Below are 16,503 nucleotides of genomic sequence, written 5' to 3' on the forward strand. Positions count from 1 at the left end.
TTGTCTTGTGCTGAGGGCTTGTGCTGAGGGAGCATCTTCTTTTGGGGAAGTGCTAGGTTCCATATTAGAATTTTGCTTTGGTCGCTTGGGACAATCGAACCATCTATGGTCGCCTGTACAGATGGTACAAAGTCCTTTTGAGCTGGAGTAGTTCTTCTTGTCAGTGGCCGCACCTTTATGTTGGGGCTGTCGGTAATGACTTTGTGAAGAAGAAGAAACACGATCCTTGGGGGAGTGCTTCTGTTGGAATCCAGCAAATGATTTCTGAGGCTTCTGGGGATCTTGAGACTATCGCTGACCTTGATTACCGAAGTTTTTACGAAACCTGGTGTTTTCTTGAGGGCGAGCACCTTTGGCCATAGGAGAGTTTTGTGTGCGATTAGCACTCTGCTTCCCTGTGTTGAGGAAATCTGTAATGCGCTCCGCGTAAGCAATAGGGCCATCTGTGGTGGTGATATTGGCTTTAAGAACATCAATGCGTAACGAGGGTTGTAGGCCTGAGATGAAAGCATGAAGGCGATCATCCTCAGTTAAACCATCAATCTCTAGCACCAATGTGGTGAACTGAGAGATATAAGAAGACAGGGAACCCGTTTGCTCCAACTGTCGAAGTTTTGATCGTGCTTGGAAGTCCGCATTGGCAGGTACAAACTACTTACGGAGCACGTGTTCAAAACGTTCCCAAGTTAACACACTTTTTCCATCCTTTAAGCGTCTTTGCCACCATAGAAATGCTGTATCCTTCAGGAGGGAGGCTGCCAAGGCGATCTTTTTGCCTTCCATGAGGTCAACCGTGTCAAAATACATGCGCATTTTAGCGAGCCATTGGTCAACAGTTCGGCGATTACGTTGACCATTGTAGGCTTCCGGAAGTTTGACGTCAAGTCGTTTTGTTTTGGAAGCTTGAAGTAATCGGTAGAGAGTACGCAGTTCAGTATTTTCTACCTCGGGGGGGAAAGAATCCGCATCGTCGTCGGGTTGCGTCACCTCGTCCTGTGTATGTGCTAGACTTCGAGAATCTTGGAGTTGTTGAACTTTTTGAACCAGGTCGGAGATGCTGTCCTGAAGCTGAGATATTTGAAGTTGCAATAGAGATTCACTTTGGGTGTTGCCTTCAGGGGTCTTTTTGGGACTTGATTCTTTAATCTCGGGAGAGGCTTCACGCGAGCGGTGCGACATGTCAGAAATCCCTGTGAGAGAGGCGCGAACTTGCGCTCTAGTTTGTACCATCCCTGAAAGAGGATTCGGGCTGCTCCCTGAGGTTGCTCATATTGGAGGGGGCAAGCGAGGCAGGATGGAACCACCCGTGGAAATCTGGTAAGGGAGGTCCTGTCGGAGGTAACACTGGAGATTCTGAGAAAGGTGTTACTGCTCGTGATAAGACAGGGGTAGGTAGCAGAGTCCACAGATCTGAAAAAGGATAAGGAGCTGCTGTCGGAAGAGGAGGATATCCAGGAGAGGGAGTGCCTTCAGGATGTAAATACTGACTGGGAGAAGGTACACCCTGTAGAGGAGGATATCGGGGAGCTGAAGGAGGTGGAGAGTACCCTGGGGATGCCGAAGGTGAAGGGTAGAACTCTCTCCAAAAATGAACAACAAACTCCTGAGGAATATCGTGTTCCGGATATCTTCGTGTCTCGTGGAACACAACCTGTACTGTGCTGAGGAAATAATGTAACTAAGGTGCCTCACGCAGAAGGTAGAGGATGTGATCCAAGTCACTCGGAAGGCACGTGACACAGAAGATCCAAGATGCAAAGGCTCCAAAATGGGCTGGCTGTGCAATTTGAACACGATATTGTGTAGTAGCAGGTGCCTGAGGTGTCCTTGAATGGCCGGGTGAATTACCAGGGGTTTCCATGCTTTAATATGGATTCTTTCATTTGCTGTAATTTGTTAAAAGAATCCTGAAAAAGCAAATTGGAAAGACTCCACCTGGCAATACTTTAATCTGCCAAATGATTGCGTAGAAGAAGGCTGCAAATCGTTGTCCGGAGGTCCATGTTGCAGTGTTTTGTGAGGAGTGCTCGAGGCTGGTCTGGTCCGGGCTGTCAACGGGCTTTCTTCATTGCGAGAGAAGGCAACTGGTGCTGAATTGGCAGGGTAAACATGGCGAAACAAGGAGAGGCAGCAGCCTGTCAGGGAATCGGGTATGCAGGACTGCAAATAATGAGTAATCTGTCAGCGATCATCGCGAGGCAAGGGCTGGCTGGCAGCGCAATGTCGAAAGAGGGCTTGTGCAGCGTCGTACTATCCGTACGGTGTGTACGGGCCAGGATTGTACGGCCTGTACGGCAGGCTGTACGGACTGTTCGTCAGGCTGTACGGACAGCGCAAGGCAGTACGGATGGCGCAGGCTGCGGTGAGTTCGTCAGGCTGTACGGACAGCGCAGGGCAGTACGAATGACGCAGGTGGTACGGACTGTTGCGCAGGGCTGTACGGATTGTACGGAAGGGCTGCGATGGCTTGCGCAGGCTGCGGGAAAGTCCGTACGGCCGTTGTTTTGTGTTTTGTATTGGCTGGAAGGTACGCCCTTTCATTGGGCTGCCTAAGGGTTATTTGCCCCAAATTAATTTGGGGGTTAAGTTAACCCTAGGGTAGTTAGGGTAACCTAGGGTTAGGGGATGGGTTTAATTTTTATCCCTTTTTACCCCTCTAGGTTCCCTTTTGTAGGTACTTGGGCCTAAGAGGTGTACCTATTCGAAGGGGTGTGACCCTTGGAATAGGTGCACCTGTTCATGAGGGGATATGTCCCTATTGTTAAAAGGGATGCGACCCTGCATGAATAGGTATGTCCCTTTGCCCACGATAGGGTATGTCCCATGAGTGAGGAGTCAAGACTCGTCACCAAAAGGTGTGTCCCATGGTGGAAAAGGCGCGTCCCTTGGTTTTGGGACAACCCAAGCACCTTAAAGGACACGATTTTGGTCGTGTCCATTCACATCAACTTGTGATGTGAGGGGGATGGAGAGGCCAGGATGACTTTAGGCGTTTAAAAATTTTACGCTCATCCTCTCCATCTCTTCCATGCACTATGTGCACGGATGTCCTTCTAGCGGCAAAAATGTATCAGATCAGCGCTAGAAGGTGAGGGGCATTTCCTACAGGCAGGAGCGAATTTTGCTCTGATACCACTGTAAGAAATCCTAGATTTACTATATTTAGCACTGTGCTAAGGAACAGAAAAGAGACTGAGATAGCAGAGAGCAAAGGAATAACTGTATTGCTTGAATGTCTGTAGGGTGGATGTGATTGTCATCCATACAATTTGGCCTCTCTTATATAGAGAGTGAAGAGTCACACATGAAAAGGTGTGTACTCCAAAGGGTATGTGCATGAAGAGGTGTGTACCCCTTGTGAAGGGTGTGACCCTTGATGAGAGGGTACATTACAATAGGAATGTCTCTTCATTAGAATGTCTCTTGTGAAGGGTTATGCCTCATTAGGAAGTGTCCCGTCGAAAGGGCAAGTGTCCCGTCGAAAGGTCATACCCTTCCACAAGTGTCCATTCATTAAACCATCCATAAGTCTAGAAAGAGAAAGGAATACGTCACAGATCGTGACATCTCCTTTATCATATTGGTTGCTATGATGCACATAAATAAGGGAAAGTAGTACCAAATTGGAACTTCCACCACTTGCAAACAGAAAAACACTAGCTTTTGTTATCTGGTATCAACATGGAAAATATATGTAGAATGTAAAATTGTTCTCTAATAGCAAAAATAAATTCTTAGAATACCTCATTGCAAATTTTGATGGCACGAATTGCAAATTTTGCAATGAAACCCATCTCATATAATGGATTTATAAGGTCCTATAAAAATCCATAAAATATCACATCAAATCATAGCCTCCCATAAGAATTCAAAGAAATGGGCTTAGGCTTTTCATGAGTCTTAATCTACCCAAAGTAGCATGCAATCATGAAACTCCCACAACAATGTCTATTTCAAGTCTTCATCACTATGAATATGCATGCGATTGTCATCAACATAAAGCACCCCATCCTCTATTTTGTACATAACCCATATATCCCTCTCTTCCTCAACATACTGCATGATATCGTTTTGAACCCAACATCCTTTGTTATAGCTTCCTTGATTAAGTCCTTGAGTGTCCCAAGCACTACACTGATCGACATCAACTCTACTTTTCTTTTCAAAGCATCACACATTAATTTTTGTTTACTCGACTAATGCTTGATTATGATATCAAAATTTGAAATGAGTTCTTACCATCTGGTTTGATGGGATATCTCAAGGTGTATGCCCCAGGCACACCTTGGGTTCTATGTGTGTGTGTGCTAGAGGCACACTTAGGTGCCCATAAGCACTGTTAGGTGGTGGTAGATGCCACATAGACTGATTGAGAGATTCTAGGAGCTAATTGAGGAGATGATTGTGGAGCTTGGTGGCTCATGTAGAGGTGCCTACATATGGACCTCACCCTTCTTCATTCTATATGCATTCTCTCATTTCGTGTTCAGCTTCATGCTTTCCTTTCACTTCTTCAACATGGTATCAGATCACTATGATCCTCCTTGAGCCCATTTATGCCATGTCATCTTCTTCTTCTTCTTCTTATGCCATTTTCCTCTTTCCTTCCAAAATTTTGTGTGAGCTTGTTCTCTACCTACAAGCAACCATTTCCAGAACCCTTTCAGACCAAGCATCCTTGAATATGGGCGACCTCCTGGCAGCAAGCAATAGAAAGATATTCCCACATACACCCATGCTGATAGCTTCTTCGCGCGGCGAACTTTCACACAATTCTGCCCAATGCCTCGACCATTCAACAATTCCTCTGACACGTGTTGGGCGACACTACAAGCAAGCTGCTGATGAAGTTTGAGCTTGTTTGGTTAAGCATTTGAGGAGAAATAGACGAAAAACCAGTCAACAATCAAGCTCCTGGCTATGGCGACGTGACGCAACATTTTGCCTTTCCTCTTTAGTGGCTCTTCTCTGGTATACCAGCTTTATTTCTACCTAGAAAGCCCTCTTTTTTTTGCCTTGAAGAGTGAGATACAAGCCCTCCAAGATTAGGCCTCTGTTTTGGACAGTTTTGACAGTGTTGTGAATTTGGTGCTACATTAGATGTTATTTTGGCATTTCTGATACTTTAAAGTGTTGAATAACATCAGTACAATTGTGGCTACAACTTTCCTTTGGGTTGCTATACCTGGATTTGCTTGGAATACTTTCATTTAGCCATCTCTATGAAGCATACAAGTTAAAGTATCATTTCCATTATGATTTTTAGTATGGAATTTGGTTACAAGTCTTTGCCACACCAAATGCTTGTACTTTGAAGCTTTTCAGCTTTTTCTAGCCTTGTAAGAGAGTAGACACTGCCCATTTTGGGTTAGACCCTCTCATGGCTACCTTCTTGAATATTGATAAGTTCAATGGTAAAGGCTTTCACACATGGCAGATGAAAGTTAAGTTTGCATTGATGAGGAAAAACCTCTGGGGGCTTGTTAAACCTGCTTCAACTTCTTCTTCAACAGCCTCTAATGTTGGAGAATCCTCAGCTCCTACATGCCCGGCACGAGATCCTGCTAGAGAGGAGAAAGCCTATGGCATTATTGCTCTTGGCTTAGGAGATGACTATATTCATCACATTTCTGATATGGAGTCTCCTTCTGAAGCTTGGCAAAAGCTTGATATTCTTTTTGATGCTAGCTCTTACATCTCAAAATTGTCACTTAAGATTGCTTTCTTTGAATTGAAGATGGCTAGTGGCACACCCTTGGCTGCCCATGTCAATCACATGTGGAGTCTCATGACTCAACTTGCTTCTATCAACTCTCCAATCACTGTGGATGATGCAATGGCAGTATTGCTCAAAAGTATGCCTAAAGATTATGATCATGTTGTCACCACATTGAAAAATCTTCCTAATCCTACTCTTGAAGGTCTTATTACTGCCCTTCAAGAAGAAGAAAGGCACAAGAAACTCCGGAGAGGCAATGACACAACCTATGCCATAAAAACTCAAATGGGCAAGTTTCAATCTTGCAAACATTGTGGGAAGACTAATCACCTCTCAAAAGATTGCTTCAAGATCAATCCTTGCAAATATTGTGGCAAAAACAATCACCATGAAAAGTTTTGTAAGGCCAAAAAGGAAGCATCTACAAAACCAGAAACTGCCAATTTAGTTTCAGTTGATGTGCCTCCACAAGATGAGGCCTCCTATGATGATTATGCTTTTTGAACCAGCTTCACATATGCTCCAGATCTCTCTTTTATGTTGAGTCAAGGTACTCTGCATGGATAGTCCTCCAAAATGAATGGAATAAACTATTGTGTTCTTTGTAAACACCTCTGGTCACCATATGATGTAGGCCATGTGTATGTGTTTTGCTCCATGGTACCTCCTGCAGACTTTGTGTGCATGTACATGTAGGGGAGATAACCATTGGGGGTCTTATGTATCCCTTTGTTTGACTTCACACCCTTCGGAACCCTTGCTAGCATGAGATCCTAGCCATAGATTTATCCTTGACCACCATGAGATGGCTTGAGACACTATGTGACTAGATGTATCCTTGACATACCCTGAGGCATTCCCTTGAGGGGGGGGTTGATGGGATATCTCAAGGTGTATGCCCCAAGCACACCTTGGGTTCTATGTGTGTGTGTGCTAGAGGCACACTTAGGTGCCCATAAGCGCTCTTAGGTGGTGGTAGATGCCACATAGACTGATTGAGAGATTCTAGGAGCTGATTGAGGAGATGATTGTGGAGCTTGGTGGCTCATGTAGAGGTGCCTACATATGGACCTCACCCTTCTTCATTCTATATGCATTCTCTCATTTCGCGTTCAGCTTCATGCTTTCCTTTGACTTCTTCAACATGGTTTTCTTTCTTTTAAACTTGGGCCACATTTGAAAAAACTTCACCACCGCAAATATTCTCTTCTCATGGATAGTCCATCTCTTCTCCATGACGTCCAACTTCCTTCACTCGTAAGCCTCCAAATGTCCAACCATCATGCATTTAGGATCTAGCTTCTTTCGAAGCTCTTTTGGCACATGTGCATATGCCTCACACCCAAATATACGCAAATGAGAGTAAGAGGGCTTCTTGCCACTCCATGCCTCTTCAAGAATACCACCATCCAAACTCTTACTAGGTGATCTATTGATCACATGCACTGCAGTCTTCATTGTCTCAGCCCAAAAAACACCAGAAAGACTTGCATTGGAAAGCATGCATTGCAACCTTTCTTGAATGGTACGATTCATCTTTTCTGCAACTGGATTTTGCTCTGGAGTACAAGCGGATGTGAGCTCCCTCTTAATCCCACGTGTATCACAAAAATGTTGAAAGTCATGAGAGAGAGACTCTCCACCATTGTCAGTCCGTAGGCATTTAAGCGTTCTACCTGACTGCTTCTCAACCAAGGCCAGCCATTTCTGAAATACCTAGAACACATCACTCTTCGGAGCTATAGCATAAGCCCACACTTTCCTAGTTGCATCATCAATGAATGTCACATAGTATTCAGCCCCGCCTAATGACCGTGTAGGCATGGGACCACATACGTCTAAATGCACCAAATCAAGCTTTCAAACTCTTTCTTTCCCCTTATTTTATGGGCTGATTTAGTCTGCTTCCCATAGAGACAGTGCTCACAAAATTCAAAATCAGAGAAACTCAAATGCGGTACATAATTCAAATGGCATAAGAGTTTCATTCCATTCTGGCTCATGTGCCCCAACCTGCAATGCCACAAAAAAGTACTTGGCTGCTCGATTATTGCAACAACATAATCAAATACCTCTGATACATGTAAGGGATACAAAGTCCCACACTTGCCACCCCTAGCCAAAAGCATGGAGCCCTTCTGAATTTTCCAAGTCTGAAAGCCAAAAGTGGTGTAAAAACCAGCATCATCTAGCTGACCCACTCAAATAAGACTCTTGGTCAACTTAGGCACATGTCTCACATGTTTCAAAACAAATGCAGACCCATTTGCAAAAGAAAACTTTATGTCACCTACTCCCACTATGTCACATGCATAGTCATTTCCAAGATGCACACAACCTGTCTTTCCACTGTCATAAGTGGAGAACCATTCCCTATGGGGAGTAACTGACTCTGCAAGATGAAGTCTAATAGTAGATTTTGCTAATGCATCCAACTCATTCCAATCATCCTCAGACATATTTGCAGGCTTAGCTTCAATCCCTGCCAAGGTTTTAATCTGCTTCTTTTGAATAAGCACATCCCTTATTTGTTCTTTCCACAAAGAAAAGTTTGTCCCATAAACCCTATCTGCATTTCAAGAACTAGTTGTTGCTGCTGACCTTCCCTTCCCACATGCATGCTGGCAAAGGGATTCTCCATGTCTGTCGAATCTGTTCAGCCTAAACATCCAAACATGTTGGTGAATGTACCTCTTAGGCTGGATGCTACAGAAGGAGCAGGAGAGTTGGGCAAGGCCACACTAGTGAAGGGAGCTTTGGAAGCCCTTGGGCCTACAGGATCTTGCATCTCCTTGTCAAAGCTCTCCGTCTCGTCAAAGTTAGATGGATCCTCCTGTTGGGGTCCCATTATGGAGTGGGAGCTAGGAATTGAGCTTCTAGTTTGGACCAATCCCCAACTGGGGCGAAAGGTGGGTTGATCATAGCTTGAAGCACTAGCTTCAGGCGCGGGCTCCTTGGACAGAATTCTTTTAGATCGCAAGTGCTGCCAATTTCATGATTTATAATTGTCAAGTTTTGTTTCAATGGTGAATTCAATCCTTCACACCTAGTTAGGAGCTACTGTAGCATAAGAAAAGACACACATAACTCTGAGAAAAATATAAAAAACAACTTTAATTTGACTCTTCTACCATGCCCCCCCAACAAGGCGCTTCAACAATCCTATAAGGTCTCCATCCTCTCACAACTACTTGTCCTAGTGAAATAATTTTTAGGAAAATGGTTCAACTTATGTGGACTTATTAAGAGGCTATGCTATCGAGTTACTATATGGAGTTGGGAGATGGTTTAGGTCCTATTAGAGAGAGTCAATATTTGTGGGAAGAGGAATATGGGGCATTGTTGTAGAAGCTCATGATATGGCATCTATGTATCTCAAAGGGTTTATCAAACTCATTTGCCTTCAAGGCCAAAGTAAAAGTCATATTTATTTTCATGAGCTTGAACTTTGTCCACTCAAATTTTTCCAACTTCTTTGCCAGATCTATTAGTGGTATATTCACTTCAATATTCTTCTCCACAAAATGTTTCCAAAAATTGGAGAAACCAAAGGATTCTCTAACTCCATGAACTGACTTAGGTAACTCCTGATTCATCACATCCTCCATCTTTTCCAAATCAATCTTCACACCATCTACAATGCCATCTTTTCAATGTCTTTTTCCACAATCCGATCTAATGATAGTCCAACTTGAGATCAATGCGATTGAAACATTTGGCTCCAACCAACCTATCCATCAGGTCATCCAATTAGTGGCATGGGGTACTTGTTCTTCACTTTATCTTGTTCAACATAAGGTAGTCGATACATAGCCTTATGGTCCCATTTTTCCCAGTTTTCTTCATTACAAACAATCTCAATACTAAACAAGGCGATTTGCTTGGCCAAATGAACTTGCTCTCCAACAACTCACCCAATTTTCTCCTTCATTACTTCAATTAAAGTTTGCAAATAGCTCCCCAGCACCAACACTATCTGATGCTCCATAGGCCTTTGTAATGGAAAACCCTTGTGTAACTTTCAACATCACATCCTAAAACTCTCAAAACAAAACTTCTATTCCTACCTTTAATGGTTCACTTTTATTTGATTGAGGATGGGTTAATCAAAATGTTCATATATCTACAAATTTACCTTTTGTATGGCATGCAGATAGCCATGGGTCAATTTCATACCTCATCACATTGGTCCACATTGGGATCGATCGAGAGATGGATGCCACATACTAGCATCATGAGCTGAAACTTTGTACTCTATGAGTGCAAGAGATGGAGACGACGGAGCATGTGGTCATGAGATGTCCTCGATATTATGTTATCTAGGGGAGATATCATTGCCTCTTTGAGCAGAGATTTGAGGATATGAGCAAACTTGTCGAGTGGCACCATTCCACAACTTAAACCACATAGCCAAATGATTTGCAAACTCATCATAATCTCCACAAATGGAAATAGGAGAATCATGCCAAACGATATCGATTTATGTCCAATGGGGGTGGCTTTAAGCAAAATGAATTTCAAGCTCCATGACACTTGTCTAAAGTCAAGTTTGAGTAAAGTGGAAGGATCTTCACTTCGAAGAAATAGTCCAAGATGAAGCACTTGGGATATAACAAGCCTCATACGTCAAAAGAGACACTCCAAGTCATGATTACATTTTCAAGAGGAGTTAAGAATGAGTTAAGAATAGGATTGCATATGACTCCAATGCTGGTAGGTCCTAATAAACTGTCACGAAAGAGTGATGTTTCAATGCAACCACCAATTTGATGTTGCAGAATCCCACTTACCATAGTCGCTAGCATGCAATGCCCCTTGACAATGATATGGCCTATGGCCCCCCGTGTGCATCCCAAAGAGGGATAGCATTGACATGCCATGGCCTAAGGGCAACTTGACAAAATGATGTCACAACAATGCAAATCAAATAGAAATAGCTCCCACCACATACAAAATTACCAAAGAGATCACCTAAATGACTATTTTTTAGGACTAAATGGCTAGGGAAATATTGAATATGACATCTAAATCCTAGGATCAAAATGACAAGTCTTAGAGTTGATAGGACCAACACTCTGTTCCATAACAAGATATCTAAAAGGGAAGGTGTTTTTTATTATCATAGGTCATATGGAGTGCCTAAATGCCTACTTTTGTTGTAGAGTGGAGACTCTTATGTTGACAACCTTCTAGGAAACTCACTTTACCATTGATTCTCTTTTTTGGGCTATGTATTGGAAATTTTAAATTTTATTTGTTTCTTGCGAGGGTTGCAAAGGATCACTTTCTTAGGACCACCCGCAATTTAAATTCCTTTAAAGAGGGATTGTAGAGGGATAACCCAATATCTTCTATAGAAAGAGAAGAGTAGAGGGAACATTTGATTCCTCTGAGGAGGGATGGTAGCAAGGATAGTCAAAAATATATATTCTCGAGATAAGACGAGAGTATGCTTGTAGGAGATGCAAATGAAGGGGATGTCACATTATGTGTTGGGAAGGTAAGTCAAGCAAAAAATACTTAGATGGTGAGATGACTCAAGAAGTGCTACAAAAACAATGGAAGTAGCAAGAGGCAATGGCAAAAGAAACCCACTTAGATGGTAGAGTGGTGTTGGGGTGATGGACTAGGATAAATTTTAAGAAGGAGAAGGTAGCATTTGAAACAATGGTGATGTTGATTGTAATAGACAATTGAAGAACTTGCCATAAAACCAAGAGCTACAATGGATTCTCAACTACTTGAGACATGATGCCGACCCGCATCCCTAATTAAATATTTCTTACTAGCCTACCTTGAAGGGATGGATGATATCGTAATTTCTGTGATCCCATAAACCCCAATTCGCTATGAAAAGTTAAGAGTGTAAAATAAGCTCAACCCGTATAGAATCAACAATAACCTCAACACAATAAATTTAACAATGTCTTTGTACAAAAAAATTAAGGTCTACAACCATAATTATGCAAATAAGTTACCAAGCCTATGATTTATTTTGTGGACCAAGGTTACGATCCTTGAAAATGAAGAATATCTCATGATCAAGTTAAAGAGTCTCACATAGGAATTCTCTAATGGTGCCAAAAAAGACAACAGAATCATAACCTAAGAGTGTGGATATTAATGATGATTTCATCAGAGCTATTTTGGCATGGGTTCAATCTTAGAGTGAATCTTACTATCCAAATAGTCTTTTTCATTGATTGAAAAATAATCCCTAAATTGATCTCTCTTGAGTAAAATGACATGGGTGTGTGACCCTTAAAAAGACTTCATATGAACAACAAAACCCTTGGCACAACATGGACCTACACATCATAGACCCCTTGAAATACCATCAACCCTTGGCATACAAATGGTAAACACCCTCCCCCCATTAAGAATATGGAAGCAACAGAAGAGAAAGCCATCCCCAACAAGAGGTGGCTTCAAGGAGGACGAGGGGGTTTGTAAAAAGTAAGGCAATATTTGTGACTCAAATATATGGGTCTATTTGAGTCCTATGTATCCATCCAAAATTTACCACGTAGCAGAGCAGGTGTCATTACTTCAATCCCACAATCAAGTAAGATCTAAAGCTAACCATAATTGGTAAAACCAAGGCTGACTCAAGCAATGTTAATTTCAAGAATAATTTGAAATTTGAGGCTTTAGACCTCTTATTCACAATTATTTATGCCCAAAGATCTTTGTGCTTTTATGGCCCATTGATTTGGTGCTCTCAATTTTCACTTATGCTCAACACCAAACACTACAAAATTATCATGTACAATACATCGATGCATGATAGACATCATGATTCTTCTATTCAATTGTCTTCATCACTTGGCTCTCATTTTTACCTTCCAAGTTATACTAATCGGAATCCATGTCTAATTGCATACTAATCACGTGCAATGAATTTTCTTGAATGGCCCAAGGGGGGGAGGGCGGGTATTCACTTGTCCTCCTTATTCTATGCATATGAATCTTCTTGGAAATCAAAAGACACCCCGAGTACACATTTAAACAAGACCTTTCTGCATTTGTAGTATTGAAGCTAGTTTTCCTAGGTTGAAACATGAAAGTTTAATGATTTATAAAGTATCCATTGAATTTAAAGATACATAGGATCTCTTTGTTTAAGTGGCTTTCATATTCCACTTGGCTGAGTAGTAGTTATGTAGTATTTTAATATGGATATCAATGCAATCTTAAGGGCTCTAAAATATTGTTCTTTGAAAAAGTGTTCAATGATAGACGGAGGGGAAAGTGCATGAGATGTGCTAGTGAGAAAAATGAGTTGGTGATGAGGTAAGCGATATATCATCCTCTAGACAGTCTGTCACACAGATGACTTGTCTCCGAAGCAAAACTCGATGTGAACATACAAGGAAGGCACAATACTCCCTTAAGTATTTTGCAAAGAAGCAAACGTCCAGAAAGCACAAATCTATAGAAGTATTCTTGTACCTAAATTAGCTACTTAAAAAACAAAGGCAGGATGCCAATGGCTTAGTGGAGGTATTCGCAACAGCAATCGGCAAATTGGCAGCTTCCACAATTCTGTGCAAGTTCATTGCCTATTTTTTAAGAAGTTGTTTTGTTTTGCTTATCATCCATTAACTCACCACTCCTTTCAAAAAAGATTCTTTGACAATTATAATGGATTGGTTCATTTCATTTGTTCTTTCAATGTGTGTATCCATTGACATCTTCAGTTCTTATTTTGCTGGAATGCTTAATTTTGTTTGAGATGTGTGCAGAGTAGATAGCCAAAGTTGTCCACATGACTTGAGAAGAGTAGGAGTCAATTTACCTTAAGTGGTCCACCAAGCTTGATGAAACCAGCATTAAATTTGAAACTCTCTTGCATACATTCAATCTGCATGGAAAGATTTATCTTCTTGATTCAGCTTCCACAAAATTGCTCCCACAAGATTGTTTACAGAATGTGCAGCCACAGGTACTAAAATAGCTTGAGTGGACACACATGCTAGCCCATAGAGGATTCCCACAAAGGAGGCCCTGCAAAATTTGCAAACAATAAGTGTTTTTCAGGTGTAAGTAAAAGCTGTGTCAAGGAGCAGCATATTTCCTGACGAGTTGTGCATTTTAGAACATGGCACCCCGTAGGCATAAACAGTTAGGAAAGACCACAATCCTCATCAGTTCATACACAAAACTAGTAACCAGACATGCTGCCATAAGGAAGCAAGTCTGTTTGAGCAAGTACCTCAAATGAGAGCTTGGACAGAGGCACCTGTGCCTCAATTATAGGAAAGAAATGCAGAAACCAGGCACGTGGACCAGTGGAACATATGTAGAGACAGTAGAGCAATTACTGGTGATGTAAAGATATCCAAATGGAAACACATGGTAAGGCAAAGGTAAACTGTCTGTTTCTTGTTGGACTTTAACTGTACCTTTTTTTTAAATTACAGGATATTTAGTTTCTGTGGGGACCCTTCCTGTCAGAATTCACTTTCAGGAATGGAATTCACAATGTTGGAACCATCTTTGGTCAACAAAATTTGATTCGTCTGATCAACTCTCAGTTTAGAAACTGCCAATCCATTGTTGGGAAGAGGACTGTATCAGCATGTTAGTTTCCACGAAACCCCCTCAAAACAAACTCGAAAACTCCATTGGCAAAAGGGTCTCTCTCCCTCTCTCTCTCTCTCTCTCTCAGCCGACCAGTGGAGTTAGTCCCACAGACAGCGTACACATGTCTAGTCACCCGGATGGAGAGCTGATTGGGTGGGAAACAGCCATAAGCATCTCCTCGTTGCCCTTTACATGTTAGGTTCTCAATCTTGCACTGACATCGCAATGTATTTATTTATTGTCTTGTTTCAGACACCAGCCTCCTTGGGGTAATGTGGCCCACCCCCTTAGCTTTCATTGTATTTGGCTTTTCTTCAGTCTTAAAGACTCTTGGGTCTTTCATAGAAGTTAATAAACTTTCATTCTTTCTTTCCTACACACACGCATGCATGCACACGGGGCAGACACATGCATGCAGGATGGTGTTATTAAATTGCTGTTGATCTAAGAAAGGCAGTACCCAGATTTGTATGAGATTATCTTAGCTGAGCTTGCAGGAACACCATAGATGGCACAGGACTAAAAACAAAAGATTGTTAGCAAATGGTATTATAGTGGAGCCGAGACACAAGGAATTTTGTAATGCTGGTTAAGTCCTAGTCCCTCTGAGATATCTCTCAACATAATTATATTTTATCTTGCATATTGATCACTCTCATATGTACGGCATATACAAAACGTACAGAACATACAGTGCCATCCAGCATATTGTGGTCTAAACACCCACAAAAAGCCCTACCCATAAAAAAGGGGGTGCCATTTCCTGCCTATTTCTCTAGGCAGCTTACGCTGCAAAAGCCCTCTTCTTCCCATCTGAGCACTTGCCCACACCTTTTCTTTCCTTCCATCTAACTCCTAAACTCCCTAATTTGCATCCTCCCACAAGTTACCTTCTACTCTGCTCTGTTCTTCCTTCACGTGACAAGGTAGCCTGCTCTTTCATGTTACCCCCTCTTCAAGCTGCCCCTTCTTCTTTTCGTGCCTTCAATTCAAATTACTTCCAAGCTGCCCCCTGGCACCTATTTATTGGTTCCTATCCCCTCATGTCCCTTTTTCACATAGCCTCCTCCTCGCTACCCTTCCAAGGCATTCGTGAGACTATTTATCTATGGGCCTTGGCATATGATATATATTATATGCTCCCTCCCCTTTCTCTCCACACCACCTGTTCCTTGACTTCCAAACCAATATGGTTTGATTTAGTTTAAAAACCAGTACAACAGCTAGGTTGAAGAGAATTTTACCAAATGGCAAAGGCAGCCTTTCTGCCCCCACTTAAATGCAGCAGCCCAAATAGAACTCCACTGAGAGTTGCTCCCTTCCAATCCAGCCCAAATAAGGGTAGCAATGCTCCACGAAACAGCAACTCCTGAAAGTTGGCAAAAACTTGTTTATCCTAAAGACAACGTAATCTGAAGGCAATCTTAGATCCAAAGCATTACATCACAAAAAGTAAGAGGAATTATACCTCACTAATTCCTGGCAAAACTGCAACAATGGCATAATCACCCAGTCTCAATGGTCCGAGGACCTATAAAACAAAAGATTGTAAGGTCTATAGATTTTCAACCAGTCAAAAATACCACTGCATTATAATATAAGCTATCTGAAGTGTTCATTGGGCCTGTGTACAGACTCCTACTGACTTGGTGTGCCTGTAGGCCAAGGTCTTGGCCGTGACATCTCCCATCCACTTCTCCTGTGAAGAAGTCTCTGATCTCCTGCTACCAAGGGTGGTGTCCCATGATGGGTCTTGTGAGTCCATTGGGTGACCTCGTGTACAAAGGTTGTGGCGCATCTCTAGTCTAGGTACTCAATGACTCTGGCCATATCCATGTATCCTTGGGTGAAAAGGCAATGATATCTCCCTTAGATCTCAAAATACTTGGGCATCACATCATCAGGACACGCTCCCTAGTCTCCACCTCACGGGTATCACAAAGTATGCAAAGCATCAGATCTATGCAATGTCGTGTGGCTGCAATCTCGCGACCTGCCTTGATTTGAAATCTATGAGATGAGGTACTGAACTGGCCCATAGTGATCCGTACTGCATGGAAGAGATGGATCGGTAAGTATCTTGGCACTTGGATGAAGTCATCATCGCTCAATTGGAGTTGTGTGGGGGATATCCATCCTGGTCCCCTATGGCTGAGCAGGAGATATCCAATGTCCATGTCCTATGAATGTATACTTGC

The 16,503-nt window shown here is 42.3% G+C and overlaps 1 protein-coding gene across 2 annotated transcripts in view; it reads right to left on the reverse strand.

The window, feature by feature from the left end:
• Positions 1–13,133: 13,133 nt before the first annotated feature.
• LOC147885748 (CAAX amino terminal protease family protein) overlaps positions 13,134–16,503 on the reverse strand; it is a 77,103-nt gene continuing 73,733 nt past the window's right edge. The window contains exons 7-10 of one of the 2 annotated variants that reach the window (XR_015543448.1): positions 15,774–15,836; positions 15,550–15,674; positions 13,518–13,726; positions 13,134–13,264 (exon numbers count right to left, since the gene is read on the reverse strand). Coding sequence is in view for 1 of the 2 variants with exons in the window: in XM_087396603.1 (XP_087252729.1) it covers positions 13,579–13,726; positions 15,550–15,674; positions 15,774–15,836 (336 nt within the window). In the remaining variant the exon portion in view is untranslated. Of the gene's footprint in view, positions 13,727–15,549; positions 15,675–15,773; positions 15,837–16,503 lie in introns of both variants that reach the window. The other variant, XM_087396603.1, reaches the window with a different exon arrangement.

This window comes from Dipteris shenzhenensis, chromosome 25 (genome assembly GCF_047967505.1).
Source record: "Dipteris shenzhenensis isolate YYH24624 ecotype China chromosome 25, Dip_SZ_1.0, whole genome shotgun sequence".
NCBI lineage: Eukaryota > Viridiplantae > Streptophyta > Polypodiopsida > Gleicheniales > Dipteridaceae > Dipteris > Dipteris shenzhenensis.